The 17,953-nt window shown below is 45.5% G+C and overlaps 1 protein-coding gene across 1 annotated transcript in view; it reads left to right on the forward strand.

The window, feature by feature from the left end:
• The window catches only part of GSDMC (gasdermin C), a 23,060-nt gene extending 8,525 nt beyond the window's left edge, over window positions 1-14,535 (forward strand). Inside the window, exons 2-13 of the mRNA XM_040494420.1 lie at window positions 968-1,188; window positions 2,527-2,713; window positions 5,093-5,261; window positions 8,931-9,042; window positions 10,248-10,292; window positions 10,683-10,712; window positions 10,966-11,046; window positions 11,282-11,308; window positions 12,162-12,301; window positions 12,634-12,763; window positions 13,242-13,315; window positions 13,995-14,535. Of these exons, the coding sequence (XP_040350354.1) occupies window positions 972-1,188; window positions 2,527-2,713; window positions 5,093-5,261; window positions 8,931-9,042; window positions 10,248-10,292; window positions 10,683-10,712; window positions 10,966-11,046; window positions 11,282-11,308; window positions 12,162-12,301; window positions 12,634-12,763; window positions 13,242-13,315; window positions 13,995-14,321 (1,539 nt within the window). The 5' untranslated portion in view covers window positions 968-971 and the 3' untranslated portion in view covers window positions 14,322-14,535. The remainder of the gene's footprint in view (window positions 1-967; window positions 1,189-2,526; window positions 2,714-5,092; window positions 5,262-8,930; window positions 9,043-10,247; window positions 10,293-10,682; window positions 10,713-10,965; window positions 11,047-11,281; window positions 11,309-12,161; window positions 12,302-12,633; window positions 12,764-13,241; window positions 13,316-13,994) is intronic.
• The last annotated feature ends 3,418 nt before the right edge of the window (window positions 14,536-17,953 follow it).

The following is a 17,953-nucleotide window of genomic DNA, read 5'->3' on the forward strand; positions in this document are numbered from 1 at the left end:
CTGTGGGCAACAGCAACACAGGCGCCTTTTCAAAAGAGGAGTCCCATAGGGCGCCTGGGTGGCTCGGTCAGTTGAGTGGCCGACTTCGGCTCAGGTCACGATCTCACGGCTCGTGAGTTCAAGCCCCGCATCAGGCTCTGTGCTGACAGCTTGGAGCCTGGAGCCTGCTTCAGATTCTGGGTCTCCCTCTCTCTCTCTCTCTCTGCCCTCTCCTGCTCACGCTGTCTCTCTCTGTCTCTCAAAAATAAATAAAATAAACATTAAAAATTAAAAAAAAAAACAAAAAAAAAAACAAAAGAGGAGTCCCATCTGTCACTCCAACAGCTTTCAACCCCACCTCAAGGACAAACGATGTGGCAATAAAGACCAGCAAGGGCCTGCCCCAACTCCCCCTCCCTTTCTGATAAGTCTCTCACGTCCTGCACCTGTTCACCTGCCACGTATCTTCCTGTCGGACTTCGCTCTTGCTCATTCCTCTGCCTGAAACCCTTTTTCCCAAATAGCCACGTCGTTCCCTCCTCCCCACCTTGTTCCAGCTCAAGTCTTTGTTCACAGGTCACTTCCCCATGGGGCCCTCACTCTCTGATGGCCCACACGGCCACCACCTCTACCACCACCGTGGATTTGTGCCATATACCTAACCTTCTCTCAGGCCCTTCTGCTGACGATAGCATTGAGCACTTTCTGGGCCTGGAGGGTGCCCTTGGCTTGGGGGTGGGGAGATACACAGGCTTTTCTATTCTAGCCATAAAGAGCAATGAACTTCACAGCAGTGCTTCCCTCCAAAGCCCACGCTGTGTTTAGAATACCAAAATTGAGAAAGTATGATTTAGTCACTACTCTAAGACCTAAGTTAATCTCACATATATGTCCTCTTCCTTAGGAAAAACATCAAGCTCTGTGACAGCTTACCCACTTTCTTCCCCATCTCCACTGAAATCTATACTCCCCTTCTATCTGTCCCTAGAAACATGTCCTCCATGTTTGAGAATATCAGTAAGAATTTGGTCAAAGAGCTCGGAGACAAAGACCTGACACCTGTGAAACACCTGCTGAATGCCAACAAATTCCGTCAGTTTGCAATTTTACGGAAGAAAAAGAAGACTCTCTCACAGTTCTGGGAACTACCGGATATTCCAGTAGAATACACCCTCATGGACATCCTGGAGCCAAGTTCTTCAGTCCCAGGTATTGCCAACAAGGGCTGGGAGGCAGGGAGTGAAAACATAGGTGCCCAGACAGGTAGTGCACCATGCAAGAATCCCTGAGACACACACACAGGTAAACGTTAGGAGCAGTTTTGCCGAAAGACACTGGGCAAGAACCTATGACTATTTGAGAATCTACTAATATCTGGACCCGAGCATTTATGAGTTCATTTAATACTTCTAGCAGCTTCTTAAGTCAGAAACATTACCCCCAGTTACAGAACAGTGAATTGAAACTTATAAAATAATTTGTTCTAGGTTATGTACCTGGGAACTAGTAAAACGAGAATCCAAACCCAGATCTGTCTGGCTCCACATGCTTAACATTTTCTGCTCCAGCATGCTGCCTCCTGGGGCCAGATGCTGCACCTGCTGCAGAGGAAAGATGATGTCATGGGTCTCCTTGACCAGGGCACACACGATGTCACCATGTCTCAGGGTTTGAGATGACATCGCTGTTATCCGACCCTTGGGTTGATTCAAACATTTGTCCTCAGCAGTAATTTACACTTAAAACATTATTTTGTCAGGAATGCAAGCTAGTGCAGCCACTCTGGAAAACAGTATGGAGGTTCCTCAAAAAACTAAAAACACAACTACCCTACGACCCAGCAATTGCACTACTAGACATTTATCCAAGGGATACAGGTGTGCTGTTTTGAAGGGACACATAAACCCCCATGTTTATGGCAGCACTATCAACAATAGCCAAAGTATGGAAAGAGCCCAAATGTCCATCGATGGGTGAATGGATAAAGAAGATGTGGTATATGTATACAATGGAGTATTACTAGGCAATCAGAAAGAATGAAATCTTGCCATTTGCAACTACATGGATGGAACTGGAGGGTATTATGCTAAGTGAAATTAGTCAGAGAAAGACAAAAATCATACGACTTCACTCATATGAGGCCTTTAAGAGACAAAACAGATGAACATAAGGGAAGGGAAAAATAATATAAAAACAGGGAGGGGGACAAAAGAGAAGAGACTCATAAATATGGAGAACAAACTGAGGGTTATGGGAGGGGTTGTGGGAGGGGGGATGGGCTAAATGGATAAGGGGCACTAAGGAATGTACTCCTGAAATCATTGTTGCACTATATGCTAACTAATTTGGATGTAAATTTAAAAAAATTAAAAATAAGTTAATAAAAAGAAAACAAAAAACCCACATTATTTTGTTAGCTTCTGAAAGATTTCAACAGGTAAGAGGGCTGAAGCAACACAGGACTTGGTCATTCTATCTCCATTCCATTTTCCAACTGTTCCAGAGTAAATTTTTGATTAAACCTGAAGTCCCCTTTGCTGTCCTCAGAAACCGTTATCAAGGGACCATTTATCTTCAGTGACACCATGTTCCGGAAGTACAAGGCTTCTGCAGGTGTGACTGCCATGATGCTAGAAACGAATGTGTCAGGGGAAGCCACTAAGTGCCACGAAACCTTCCTCCAGTTTCACGCTGTTACCTTCCCACCCCAAAACTGGAAAGACCTTCTAAAGAGGTGAGGCCATGGGAGAGGAAGGACTGGTCAACAGAGCCCCTTGGACTCTCTTTGTGGGCAGACACCTAGCAGGCCTTGCTGTTGAGGCTCTGAATGAAGAAAATTACACCGCAGGCAAGCTATGCTGTTCTTCGTGTTCATTCATTCAGCGAATAATTATTAGTCACTTAATACATATTTATTAAAACAGCAATTACCCATTACTGCACTATCATGTGCTACCCATCTCTACCCTAAAGCCGCTCATATTTAGTGTGGACAGGCAAAGGGCAGGCAGTGAGGAAGAGCGGGCGATAAAAAAAAAGTATTAATTAACAAAGTATTAATTTATGGGAGACAAAGAATCGGAAACTCTCTGTTGACATAAGGTATGAAGTAGTGTCCTGGGATTTCATTTACCTCCAAACGTATAGGCAAAGGCGGGTATCAAACGATCTCTTAAGAGCTCAACGAAGAACTTAAGTCTTTACTGCCTTCTAAAAACAGTCAACTTCAGGGTGCCTGGGCAGCTCCGTTGGTTAAGCGTCTGTCTCTTGGTTTCAGCTCAGATCATTATCTCACAGTTTGTGGGATTGAGCCCCTTGTGGAGCTCTGTGCTGACACCACTGAGCCTGCTTGGGAATCTGTCTCACTCTCCCTCTCTCTCTGCCCCTCCCCAGCTTGCTGGTGCTCTCTCTCTCTAAATAAATAAATAAATTTAAAATAAATAAATAAGTAAAAACAGCAATGCCAACTTAAATAATGTGTTTACAAACCCAACAAATTGTTAAGAAAGCAACAAGTTAAAAATCACAGGCTGCTTAAAGACTAAAAGTTACTTTCACAGGGCATTGGACAATTTCCGTATTCCTGAGTTCTTACAAGGCCCTTATTAACAATAACATTTGCAAAGACTGTTTATGGTGCAAAAGAGTATCTGAGATTCTTTAGCTGCTCAGAAAGAAAAAGAAATTCTCAGTATTTCAGCAAAGAGGCAGTTTCTAGGATACATTTTAATTAGCTAGCTCCATGTGAAATAAGTAAGCCTGAGGTCAGATCTTTAATGGAAAAAAAAAAAAAAAAAGGCAGTTGGCTATTTCTAATAGAGGGGATGTGGGCATGTCATGTATTCAGCTCCGAAGGCACTTACAGATCATGACGGGAGCTCTGGAGATATGAAACAGGACGAGGTCAAAGAGATGCTGAAGGTGGTCGGTTTAGGTTTCTCTCTGGTGCTAACAGTTGAGCTCAAACCTAAAGAATGAAAGAAGCAAGCAAGAGGAAAAGGGTCTGAATTAGAGCTGAAAGGCCCTGGGACAGGACAGAGCTGGGTGTTTCCAAGAGGAGGGGGAGGCCAGGGAAGCGTAAGCTTCGTCAACAAGGATGAAGGTGATGTAAAGTGAAGGTTGGGAGGTAAGCAGAGTCAGATGACACACTCCTTGCCCAAATGTTAAGAAGCCTGCATTTCTCTCCAAGGGCACTGGATGGTCAGTGACCTCCTGCCCTGAAAGGCAAATTTAAGGGTCTCTCAGTATTCCACATGGCTGTCACCAGGGCACCAAGCAGGGTGGGGACTGGAGCAGAACAGAGTTGAGTCTCAGCACTGCAGACCTTCCACATCTCCCCCAACTTACATCTTCAAGTCAGGCTCTACCAAGCCCCCTACTGAGGACGGTCGACCCATAAAGCCCATCTGCGCTAGTCATGAAAAATCACCCAGCACCTGCCCTCCTTCATCACACTTTATCCGCCTGCTCCACATGGGCACGTGTGCTGTGTGTACCCAGCTTTGACAACAGGGCCTCCTAAGCACTGGTCTCCATCACCTGGACTCATCTACTTTGAGCCTCTTCTGCTGAGAGCCCCTGGTACTGGAAATGTACAAACTACCCTAACATGACCAATATAATTTTGGAAAATGTAAATGGCTCTTCATAATATGGTATGCATACTGTCATACCATACCCGTCAGAGAATGGGGACCCCTCCACCGTGCACATCAGAGAAGATGTTCTGTTGCCCTAAGCAACCTAACCTATAAGCCAGTATCTTCCTACCCATGGAGAACTCACCTATCAAATTCCAAATGCTCTGTACCCCATCCAGGGTCTTAGAAGAGTAATCCACAACGAGCCAAGAAGGCCCGCCTTTCCCGGGGGCGCCTGGGTGGCTCTGTCAGTTAAGCATCTGACACTAGATTCCAGCTCAGATCATGACCTCACGGTCGTGGGATCAAGCCCCACGTCAGGCTCTGCACTGACAACGTGGAGCCTGCTTGGGATTCTCTCTCTGCCCCTCCCCCACTTGCATGCATGCACTCTCTCAATATAAATTAATAAGCATTTAAAAAAAAAAGGCATCCCTTTCCCACTGTGACCTTTCTCTTCCCACCTACCTCAGGAAAGTGTTGGATCAGGAGCTGCTGTTTCTGAGGAAGTGCCGGGGCAGAGATGACAATCTCTATGTGGTGACAGAGGCCGTGGAACTGATCAACAGCACTGTGCTGCATGACAGCAGCAGTGTGAACGTTTTGGGAAAATGCTTTATCCCTTGGATGACTTCTGTCAAGGTACATGGTTGTCTGAAGTGGGATGGGGACACCAAGAGCACAGCCAGCCCCACCCCACTTCCCAGGGGCTCTGCATCTTATTAGGGCCTGTCTCTGGGGGTTGGAATGAATGGGGTCATTATTCCCCACTTCTCATGTGCCAAGGAATCCTGACTCCAGACCCGAGAGTATATTCTAACATGCTCGTTTTAGTATTTTAATATATGAGGTTATTCAGTATCAATAAAATAGAAATAGATTTAATTATTTGCAATTATATTTTGCTTTGGTTAAATGATCGGTTTTGGATACTCTAAAAATATGATTGTTGGGGCACCTGGGTGGCTCAGTTGGCTGAGCGTCTGGTTTCAGTTCTGGTCATGATCTCACAGTTTGTGAGTTCAAGCCCTGTGTTGGTCTCTGCACTGCCAGTGTGGAACCTGCTGGGGATTCTCTCTTTCCCTCCCTCTCTCTCTGTTCCTCCCCCACTTACACTCTCTCTCTCCAAATAAATAAATAAACTTAAAAGATATATATGTATGGTTGCTATACTACATACATGTGCAGCTTTATGGCTGGAAGAAACAAGGGGCCACATACAATACAAAACCTCAGCAGTTCAAACATCCTAAATACTGTGATACCCTGAGTAGAAAGTGTTCCGTATTAAGATTAAATATCTCCAAGCACATATGATGTACATAACTTACAATCATCACAATTAAAAAAAAAAAAAGTTTAAAACAAAGCAGTTCATCAAATATTTACTCAACATGAACTGTGACTCAGGGACATATAAAGTGTGTGTGTGCGTGTGTTATAATGGACATTTACACAAAATATATTTTATATGTAATATGTCCTCACTGAAGAGATTTAGGAACCAAAAAAACAAAACAAGACAAAAACGGAGTTGTGAGCTAACTTTCACAAGATCTGTGTATTAACCCTAGAGGAGAGCAAGGCGCCACCCAGTGGACAAAGAAGTTTGAAACCAAACTTAACTCCAGTTTGGAGGGTATGTCCACGACCGGCTGTTTTCACATCAGTTTCGGTGTGCTGATGGGGTTTTGGGAGAACAGGAGAACACCCTGAGGCATTTTGCAGAGGGCGAATGCTCAGCTGTGTGTCTGGCCTATGCCCCAGGTGTTCACAGCAGGTGCCGGTTCTAAGCATCGCTCCTGGGCTGTGATGTTGTTAAACGGTTTGTAGATTCCCAACTGTGTCAGCGTTTTCCCACACCATTGCTTTGCACTGCACTCTCTTAGTTGACATTGGACTCACCAGGACATTCTTCTCATCAAAGAGTAGGGCTGAATTCTGGAGAAGCCATTTACTCACTAGGCTGCCTGAGGTCATTATTCATGTTTCTGACATAGGGTCCCTCATCCATAAAATTAAAATATAACACCTACACCTACAGGGGTGCCTGGGTGGCTCAGTCAGTTGAGCATCTGACTCTTGATTTCGGTTCAGGTCATGATCTCAGGGTTTGTGGAATCAAGCCCTGTGCTGGGCTCTACGCTGACAACACAGAGCCTGCTTGGGATTCTCTCTCTCCCTCTCTGTCTCTCTCAAAATAAATAAACTTAAAAAAAAAAAAAAACTACTTAAAATATGGGGCACCTGGATGGCTCAGTAGGTTGAGTGTCCGACTTCGGTTCAGGTCATGATCTCACAGTTCGTGGGTTCGAGCCCCACATCAGGCTCTCTGCTGACAGCTCAAAGCCTGGAGCCTGCTTTGGATTCTGTGTCTCCCTCCCTCTCTGCCCCTCCCCTATTCATGATCTGTCTCGGTCTCTCAAAGATAAATAAACATTAAAAATTAATAAATTTTTAAAAACTACTTAAAATATAACTCCTACATAAAAGTCCATGATAATACATATGAACAGTTGATCAGGTCTCCAGAATACAGTAATTACTACTCAGTGTGATGGTTAATTTTATGTTGCCAACATGACTGGTCCATGAGGTACACAGTTTTTGTTCAAGGTTATTCTAGGTGTGCCTGTATGTTTCAGGATGAGATTTGAACGGGTAGACTGGTAAAGCAGATTATCTTCCCCAATGCAGGCAGGCCTCATCCAGTCCACTGAAGTTCTGAATGAAACAAAAGGTGGAGAAAGACTTGAGTTCACTCTCCGCCTAAGTATCTTTCAGCTGGGATGCTGCTCTACCATCAGATTCTGACTTGCACTCCTGCTTCTAAGGCCTTTAAATTCAGACTGGAACTATACCATTAGTTCTCCTGGGTCTGTACATCTTGGGATTTTTCTTTTTATGAATTTTTTTTAAGTTTTTATTATTTGAGATTTGAGAGAGAGCACACGTGTGAGTGGGGGAGGGGCAGAGAGAGAGGGAGAGAATCTCACCCAGGCTCCCCACAGTCAGTGCAGAGCCGGACATGGGTGGGGCTCAAACACAAACTGTCAGAACATGACCCAAGCCGAAGCCACGAGTTGACACTTAAAAAACTGACTGAGCCACCCAGAAACCCCTTAAAAATTTTTTTATGTTTATTTATTTTTGAGACAGACAGGGAGACAGAGAGAGAGACAGAGCGTGAGTGGGGGAGAGACAGAGGGAGGAGACACAGAATCCCAAGCAGGCTCCGCACTGTCAGCACAGAGCCTGACACGGGGCTTGAACTCATGAACCATGAGATCATGACCTGAGCCAAAGCCAGACACTTAGCTGACTGAGCCACCCAGGTGCCCCGGGACTTTTCAACCTTTATAATTGCATGAACAGATCCCTTACAATAAATCCCTTTAGAAATATAGATATATAGACAGAAAGCTTATTGGTTCTATTTTTCTACAGACTAATATACTCACTAAAGTTTGTTCAGCTTTTCACTTGATTGTAAGACAGAGTGGCAACTTCTAAGCTCTTTACAGTATGCCAGCACAGAAACCAGAAGTCTAATTTTTTTTAAAATAGGAAAGCCAAAAAATAAAATCGAAGACATTTCCCCAAAAAAAGTAAGCAGAAAAAGAGGAGAATATTAATATTAAAGTTTAGAGGATTAGTCCAAACATACAACATCTGAAAAAGAGGAGTTCCAGAACTAACAGAGACACAATAAAAGAAGGAAGATCATCCAAAAAATAATAAAACAAAGGTGAGGAGACCAGAGGAATGTGTTTCCAGGTGAAAGGACCAAACAGGAGGCATAATTTAATGGGTCAACATACACCACAGAACATAAGTGCGAATTATCAGGATACCTGCCTCAAAAAGAAAAGCATGGGGGCGCCTGGGTGGCTCAGTCGGTTAAGCGTCTGCATTCAGCTCAGGTCATGATCTCATGGTTTGCAAGTTCAAGCACCACATCCAGCCCTCTGCTGTCTCATGGTATTTATATACCACATCTTCTTTATCCATTCATCCATCGATGGACATTTGGGCTCTTTCCATACTTTGGCTATTGTTGATAGTGCTGCTATAAACATGGGGGTGCATGTGCCCCTTTGAAACAGCACACCCATATCCGGTGGATAAATGTCTAGTAGTGCAATTGCTGGGTCATAGGGTAGTTCTATTTTTAGTTTTTTGAGGAACCTCCATACTGTTTTCCAGAGTGGCTGTACCAGTTTGCATTCCCACCACCAGTGCAAAAATAGATCTATTTGAGTTTTAAGATCACATGTACATGGGACCACATTGCCTGATTTCTCTCTCCAGGGTCAAGGCCAGGGAGAGGGTCTCAAAGTGAGAGAGAAGATGTTGACTCTGCCAGAGGGCACCGTGATCGCCTATAAAAAGAAGCAGCTGATTTTCGAGAACAACGGCTGGGGTAAGCAGAGGCTGAAAGGGGAAGATGGGGAGGGGGCGTCCGCTTCTCCGGAGAAGAGAAAGAGAGGGAAAGGGCCAGCAGCTGGCATCCACTTGCCGCTCTGTGCAGCAGGCCGAGAAACACCTCCCCACTGTGGGGGCACACACATCCCACCACCAAAGCCACCTCCCAGCACGGCTGACTGACAGAAACGCTGCTCCGGGAAGATACAGAGATAGTCTCCCGTGTGGACGGGGACGAAGGGGGGTCCGGCGTGGAGGTGTCCTTGGCACCAGGCCAAGGGCAGCCCCGACCCCATCATCTCTATTCATTCCAGTGTCCACTCAAGCCGCTCTCAGCAGCTGGCCTAGGGGAGCCACAGGGCGCTCCCCAGGGTACCCATAACCTCGGGAGAAAGCCCAGGAGATAGCCGCAGGATCCCAAACAAACCGGCAGACACAGTGCCCCAGGAACATAAGGCAGGGTTGTATCTACATCTCTCCCTCCCTCGCTCTTGGGCCTCAGTGCCCCAGCACACGCACACACTTCGGGTTCTGACTCCACACGGGCAAACCATTTGCATCAAACAGCAACTATACCCCTGGATGGAATGGGGAGCGCTGGGGACACAATCAGCCTCCCCCAATTTAAGTCCCAGGAAGAGGTGAGCCTGATACAGCTAGGGTCCAGCTCCTCAGGGATCAGGGGATGCCGTTCCCTTCTCCCCCCCACCCCCAGACATGCACGTGCGCGTGCACACACACACACACACACATTCTGTCTATAATATCCTCCCTCGAACATCTTGTCTCAGCATTTCTTAGGTGCAGCATGAAATCACCCAGGAAGGGGGCAGGACTGGGAGCAGACAGGTGAGGGAGAAGACCTCACGAGAGTAAGACTAAGGGCACCAGAGAGACAATCCTACCCAAAGAAGGATGGACAAAGCCAACTGCCTTTACCTTACAGAGGAAATTCTCCAGTGTCAGCACAGTGATCAGCCCAGGCTCTCTTCAGAGAGTCTGATTCAGAAGGTAGAATTAGGTCAGGGGCTCTGAGTTTGAGCCAGCATCACAGATGAATCTGGTGGAGGCGTCCCCTGGCCACACTGAGAAAAGCTGCCAGGCTGGGTGTGGAGGAGGAAGCCTGGGGGCTGCGGGCAGGGGCTGGGAACCGGTCCAGCAGGATTAACCTCAGCTCTCCTGGCCTGGCTTCTTCCCACCCAGATATCCTCATCTCAGATGATGACACGCAGAAAACCTTTCCAGAAGGTGAGTTTCAGAGCTGGACAGGTTCTCTGCCTAGACGCAGGCCCTGCTGAGCACTGACCCCCTTCGGATGCTAGTAAGGGCTCAGCCCCCACAGACCCACAGGGAAACCTTTCCAGCCAAGCTTCTCCATCACCCTCTCCTCTCCCCTGCCTTTGACCCTGGCACCGGCCCCTGGCCACAGTTCCCCTTTGAACTGTGAGGTGGGGTTGTGGGTGTGCTGCCTAAGGTCTCCATATGCCTAGGCTCTGAATCAACTGAAGGAGTGAAAAGAGGTAAGAAATCTGGGGGAGGAGGAGGAGAAAGCTGGAAAGAGGAGGGAGAGGCTGGGAGGAGGAAGGGGAGAATGGAGACTAAGGCTTTGTGAATGAGCACTTCTCTTTCTCTTTCCAGAGAGAATGCTACGAATGACGAAGACATCAAGTGAGTGGGTGATTTTAGAGACAGGAAGGTGGGACTTGATCCCTCCATGAGGCCACTTTGCACAAACGCCCCACACAGTTGCCTCTGCTGTCCATGCCTGAGGCAGGAGGATCTGGCCTCTGGGCAAAGGGCAGGAATAGATGGAAAGGAGCTGGCGGGGGGGGGGCCCCCCGGGGAGGCAGGGAGCAGAAGGCCAGAGAAACCAAATGTCTTCAGACGCTAACTCTTGGTGGGGGTATAATTTCTCTTTTAGTTGCTGTGAACAATGGTCCCCTGTACTCAATGAGCATATCTGATGTAAGGAAGCCTCTGGATCTTGTGCTGCACTCACCTGGTAAGCAGGGTAGATTTCCCCGGCCTTTGCCACCACTGCCCTAGGGACTGGCTCTAGTTTTTGTGGAATAGGAAGGATCCAGGAAGGCCAGGAGGTGGAGGGATCCATCCGAATTGGGGCAGAAAGAGGTCTAGCAAGAGGGAGGAGGTGATGAGAGGCCAGAACCCTCCCAAGTGTCTCAAAAAGCAAATTTGAGCATGAGAAAAGAGATGATTCCTTGTGATTCTCTTTCCAGGAAGAATACAGAGAGTCCTTTGGCAAGGTGAGTGTTTATTAAGAGGGAATCCAGGGCCTCCAGGGTAGGGAATTGCAGAGCTGAGAGCCCTGACTGGAGTTTCCATGCAACTCAGAAAACTGAGGTCTACTTCCAAACTTACACTTTGGTCAGCTCCACTGATTCATTCCTTCGTTTGTTTGGGCATACCTGCAACAAACTTTTATTAAGAACTTACTGGGCAACAGGCATTATTCTAAGTACTAGGGATATAGCAGTGAACCAAACAGAAATGCCTGTGTCATTGCACGTCCGTTCTAGTGACCTCTCACTCAGCAGATCATCTTGAGTGCACCCAAAGTCTCCTCAGACAAGCAGAGAGCCCCCAAATCCATTCCTTGGTTAATTCCATATGGATATAGATGATACAAGTAGAATTACATTATAAGAAGGATGGCTCAAGTCTTCTACCTGGTACTACTCCAAGCATTTTATATACATAAACTCATTTAATCCCTCATAACATCCCCATTTAACAAACGTAGAAACTGAGCCAAGAGCTCAGATCCTCATCTCTAAGAGCCCAACCACAGAATCCATGTTACTTTAGACATGTCCCAGAAATAAGCACCTGGTCATTTTCTTCTACTTCCCATGACCCCTTTCCAGAATCTCCATCTCTGCTCCCTGCATTCTGCTCCCCTCATTTCATAGCACTAGGATTGTCTGTTTTCTAGTCTATTATTTCTAGCCTGTTCCCAGAGCTCAAACATGGCATCCATAGAGATGCTTTGGGTTGATAAAAGGGCTCATATTTGATGGGGAGGGGCTTATCATTCTAGGAATGTTGTAATCAAAGAATTATACCCATTTTTGGTTTGATGCTGACGCCTGAGGGCAGATTTCAAGCAACTACATGAGGAGATTTTCCAGGAAATGGAGGCCTTGGCCCAGCTCTCAAAGGACACTCAGGATTCTATATTCCATACTATCCTGAACAAGCTTGGGAACCGAGAGGCTCTGCAGGACCTCACGGACACGGTGAGGAGTTCCTAAAACTACCTAGGGCTGATCAAAGTGGTAAAAGGGGCAGGTTTAGGAAATATGGCTATCAAGATACACAGGGGAGGAGGGATGGGGCAATGCCAGGGGAAAGAGTAGGCTGTCAGCAATCTGGGACACTGGCCCTAGGCACAATGACAAGGCCAGGGGCCAAATACTGGGGCTGCTAGGAATCCCCTGGGACAGGTAAAGAGCCCTGACCCTCCCACCTTGGTTGATCACTTACAGACTTAAAAGACACAGGCAAAATTATATACCAGTAGTAGTTGTAGTAGTAATATCTTATTACTAATAATGTGGGTCTCCTATAGCTGGATGGGAGCCCCTTAGATCTTTTGGATGACTTTGGGGGCACAATCCTAAATGAGATGCAACCGGACACAAGAGACCTATGGATCCAGGCAAGATTCCACATCATCTACCTCCTTGAAGCCATAATGGGTAAGAATGATCTGGGGGGAAATGTAGGAAAGTCACAAGTTTGGCCTTCAGACCTCGTGAAAGCTATGGGTTAGACGCCATCTCTCCAACACCCTTCAAATATCATGATCTTCATCCTCACATATCCCCTCTCTGAAATGTCCAGAGGGTTTAGTGAGATAAATTTGCCACGTGAACAGAGAAACAGTCTGAGGTCTAGAAAGTGACCAGCCCAAGTTCATCCAACAGATCATTATGAGTGGAAGATTCCAGGCTCCAGCCTCAAGATCCCATCCTCTGGACCACATTATGTAGCATTCTAGAGGCATTCCAAGAGTAGAAGGAGGACTTTCCAGTAAAGTGAACTTGACCTTCAAAGTCCAATGGGTGATTCCTCTGCCTCAGAGTTCCCCTCTCATAGGGTCTCCCGGCTCACAGTGGGGAGAGGAAAATCTAACCCTTCATCACTTTCTTTCCCCAAATGTCCCCCTGTTCCCAGTGTTGAGTGACACCCAACATGATCTGCTGGCCCAGTCCATGGAAAAGAGGATCCTGCTCCAGCAGCAGAAGCTGGTGAGATATTCTCAGGGGCTAGTGTCCAGGGAAGAGGGGGAAAGAACCAGAGTTAAGAATGAATCTGAGGAAGAAGAGATGATGCAGGTTTCTGCCAGGGAGACAGGATCCTGCTCTGGCAACTGGGAAATCCCTGGCTGCATCTCCCTCTGGGCAACAGGCCCAGTGGGTATGAATCTATCAGGAGGGTCTCTGTTTCCATGGCAACCCCTGCTGAGAGCCCCCACGGTTCTAAAATAGCCATATAAGAACCCAGGTTTGGGAACCCAGAGTCCCTGAGTCATATCCCCGCTTTATATACACAGTTACCATTTGGGAATCACTCTTCTCTCTCCACATACACATATTTAAGGATATATGTGTGTATAGACATATGCATATACATACACACACACTGCACACATGTATGGATATACACACACATCTAATTCCAAATGCCACTATTCTGCAAGGGAAATGTTAATAAAATCATTTAGCAGCTGAGGAAACAATGCTCAGTGATTTCCAATAATGTATCCACAATTACACTGACCACAGGGCATGACCAGGACATGACTCTGGGCCCTCTTGACTCCAAAGCTTTTGTCCCTTTCAGTTACCCTGCATGACCCTCTTGGGACAAATTTTCTCTTCCCGACCTCAAATGCTGACGTGTAACATCTGATACTGGTTATTCTAGGTAAGGAGCATCCTGGAGCCCAACTTCAAATACTGCTGGGACATCCCCTTTACCCTCAAACCCGAGCTCCTTGCCCCACTCCAGGGTGAGGATTTGGCCATCACCTATGGCCTCCTGGAGGAGTGTGGGCTGAAAATGGAACTGAATAGCCCCAGATCAACCTGGCATCTGGAAACCAAGCAACCCCTGTCTGCCCTGTATGGGACCCTGTCGTTGCTGAAGCAGCTGGCAGGCAGTCCAGAGAGGCCTGGCCCCACTCCAGTCTATGCTGAGAGTGTCCCTGATGAGCTCAGGGGGGGTCTAGGGCCACCACGTCTGCCGTTCTAGGCAGGATGGAGCCAGGGATCGGTGGAAACTTGAGAGAATGTTCTGAGGTGATAGAAATATCTGTATCTTGATAAAGGTTTATGCAATTGTCAAAACTCATCGAATAGTATCTAAAGATGCGAGCCTGGGTGGTTCATTGGATGAGCATCCGACTTTAGCTCACGTCATGATTTCACAGTTTGTGAGTTTAAGCCCTGCTATGGGCTCTGTGCTGTCAGAGCCTGCTTGGGATCCTTTGTACCCCTCTCTCTCTGCCCCTCTCCTGCTCATGCTCTCTCAAAAATAAATAAACATTAAAAAAAAATGTGAGCATTTCACTATATATAAATGCTACTCCAAAACAATGTAAAAATATATTTGCTCTAGTTAACAATATGCATTCTGAATTGTTTGGGGTGAGGCTAACTGATATCTGTAACTCACTTTGAAATGCATCAAAAAATAAAATAACGAACAGAGAGACAGATCATCACCAAGATTAGATGGTAAAATGTTAAAAATGAGAGGGTTTTTTTCCATTCTTAAAACATTTTCTTATGTCCAGAATTGCTTCAAAAAATTAACTCCCCAAAATTTATACCTCTGAATTGATCATTATGTGTGACTTTTCCAAATTATGCTTTTTGAGCTATTTTTAAAGGAATATTGAGGGACACCTGGGTGGCTCAGTCGGTTAAGCGTCCGACTTCAGCTCAGGTCATGATCTCACGGTCCGTGAGTTCGAGCCCCGCGTCAGGCTCTGTGCTGACAGCTCAGAGCTTGGAGCCTGTTTCAGATTCTGTGTCTCCCTCTCTCTGACCCTCCCCCGTTCATGCTCTGTCTCTCTCTGTCTCAAAAATAAATAAACGTTAAAAAAAAATTTTTTTTAAATAAAGGAACATTGAGAGAACAAAAAAAATAAAGGTCTTAGAAATTAAAACTATTATGACATAAATAAAAACTCCACAGAAAAGATCAGAAGGTAAAGTTGAGGAACTTTCCCAAAAAGTAGAGTAAAAAGTCTTAAGATGAAAAATAAGAGAAAAAATAAGAAACATAGAAGAGCAGTTTAGGAAGCCTAAGAGCCAGATAAAACAGGCTCCCGCCACCAAAAAAAAAAAAAAAAAAAAAAGAGAGCGAGAGGACGTACACACACACACACACACACGGAAAGGAGATCATCAACAAAATAAATCAACAAAATCTCCCATAACCAGGATAGGAATTTCTGGATTTAAAGAGCCAATCATGAGGTGCCTGGGTGGTTCAGCTGGTTAATTAAGCGTGCGACTTCGGCTCAGGTCATGATCTTGCGGTTTGTGAGTTTGAGCCCTGCGTCTGGGTCTGTGCTGACAGCTCAGAGCTGGAGCCTGCTTTGGATTCTGTCTCTCTCTCTGCCCCTCCCCCACTTGGGCTCTGTCTCTCAAAAATGAATAAATGTAAAAAAAAAATTTTTTTTAAAGAGCCCATCATCCGTACCTGACACAAATGGATGAAAATGGGCCCATACCAAAACACCTTTTTGTGAAGTTTCAGAACATGCAGAACAAAGTAAAAACCCAGGAAAAAGAACAAAGTTCATTTACAAAATGAGTGACTTTACCCAATTTTTTTTTAATGCTTATTTATTTTGAGAGGGAGAACATAAGCAGGGGAGGGGCAGAGAGAGATGATGGGGACACAGGATCTGAAACAGGTTCTACGCTGACAGCAGAGAGCCCAATGTGAGGCTCGAACTCGAAAACTGAGAGATCATGACCTGAGCTGAAGTCAGAGACTTAACCGACTCCAAATATAAGAATGCCTTTAAACTACAGCCAAACAGCAAGTTAGACACAATGAAGCAAAGACTTCCGACATTTCGATGTAAAATTATTTCCAACTAGAAGTCTACATCAAGTTTGAAGGTAGAATAAGGCATTTTCAGACAAAGATTTTTAAAATTACTGACTATGTTCTATTTTCAAGAAAATATAAGAGGACGTGATACAGTAAAATGAAAGAGACCCAGGAGGAAGATGTTGGCTACAGGGAAAAGAAGATTTAGTTGTAGAATAGAGACAGGGGGATTCCCAGGATGGCAGTATTGAGGCCAGAGGACAATAGTCTCCATCTGAGCAGATAAGGAAGCCTCTGGGAGAGGAAGTCTTCCAGGAAGAGGAAATCATAGAATATCTCAAATCTGGGATATTAGTATAAGATTTAAGGAACTGGCAGTTTGAATTTAATTAGATATAAACACACAGAAAATAGAAGGAAAAATAAAAAATGACAATGAGAAATAAAACAGAAACGCTACAGGAAAGGAAAAATAATTATGGTTTATTGATATCTGTGTAGAGTTTGCATAGTCATGATTGTGATGTCGCCCTATTGGGAAGATAGGGATAGGATTTGTGTGTGGTATAGAGCAAAGGGGACCCTAAATCCTCATCTTCCCTGGTGCAAGTCCATGGATGGTGCCTACAACTGAGCAAGCTTATTATTAAGAGATGTCAGACACAAATGGCCACACGTTATATTATCCCAATCACAAGAAATATTTAGAATAGGCAAATCCACAGAGACCAGAGGTACATCAGTGGTTATGGTGGGGAGGTTCTTTGGGGGGTAATGAAAATTGTTTAGGGTGCCTGGGTGGCTCGGTCATTAAACATCCGACTTTGGCTCTGGCCATTATCTCATGATTCGTGAGTTTGAGTCCCACATCAGGTGATTTTGAGACCCGCTTCAGGTGAGCCCCTCTTCTCTCTCTCTTTCCTTCCGTCTCTCTCTGCCCCTCATGGGATTCTCTCTCTTCCCGACCCTCTCTCTACCCCTCACTCACTTGAACTCCCTCTCTCTTTCAAAAAGAAAAGAAAAGGAAAGAAGAAAGAAAAGAAAATGGTCTGAAACAGAGCATGGTGATGGCAGCACAATTCTGTAAACATACTAAAAACCACTGACCTGCACACTTTCGATGGGTGAACTATATGGTGTATTAATTATATCTCAAGAATGCCCTTTATACGAGAGATAAGAGGAAATTACCAAAACAAGCAATGAAACACACCAGCAATGGAGGAAAGTGGAGCTGGAAATGAGGTGGGATCTGAGGTTTAAAATAAAACTCAAATCTTTCAAAAAATTTTGCCTAATAGTTTTCTGAGGGGCACCTGACTGGTTCAGTCCCATGGTGAACATGGCACTCTTGATGTCAGGATGGTGAGTTCCAGTCCTACGATGGGGGTAGAGATTACATTAAAAAACAAAATCTTAGAAAGAAGGAAGGAAGGTAGGAAGGCAGGAAGGCAGGAAGGCAGGAAGGAAGGAAGGAAGGGGAAACTCAGGTAGAACAATTTGATTCTTATTTTTTTAAATATTTGTGAGAGAGAGAGCGAGCAAGCGAGTGCAGACACAAGTGGGGGAGGGGCAGAGAGAGAGAGAGAGAGAGAGAGAGAGAGAGAGAGACATAGAATCCAAAGCAGGCTCTAGGCTCTGAGGAGGTCACAGCCTCAAGCCCACAAACGCTGAGATCATGACCTGAGCTGAAATCAGACACTTAACCAACCGAGTCACCCAGACACCTTACAACAATTTAAGTTACATGAATATATGGCTTCGATTAAAGAAAGCAAGCATAAGTATTAATGTAAGTCCATATGCCCTTACTG

Source organism: Herpailurus yagouaroundi, unplaced genomic scaffold (assembly GCF_014898765.1).
Source record: "Herpailurus yagouaroundi ecotype Mexico unplaced genomic scaffold, PumYag 186, whole genome shotgun sequence".
In the NCBI taxonomy this organism is placed as follows: domain Eukaryota; kingdom Metazoa; phylum Chordata; class Mammalia; order Carnivora; family Felidae; genus Herpailurus; species Herpailurus yagouaroundi.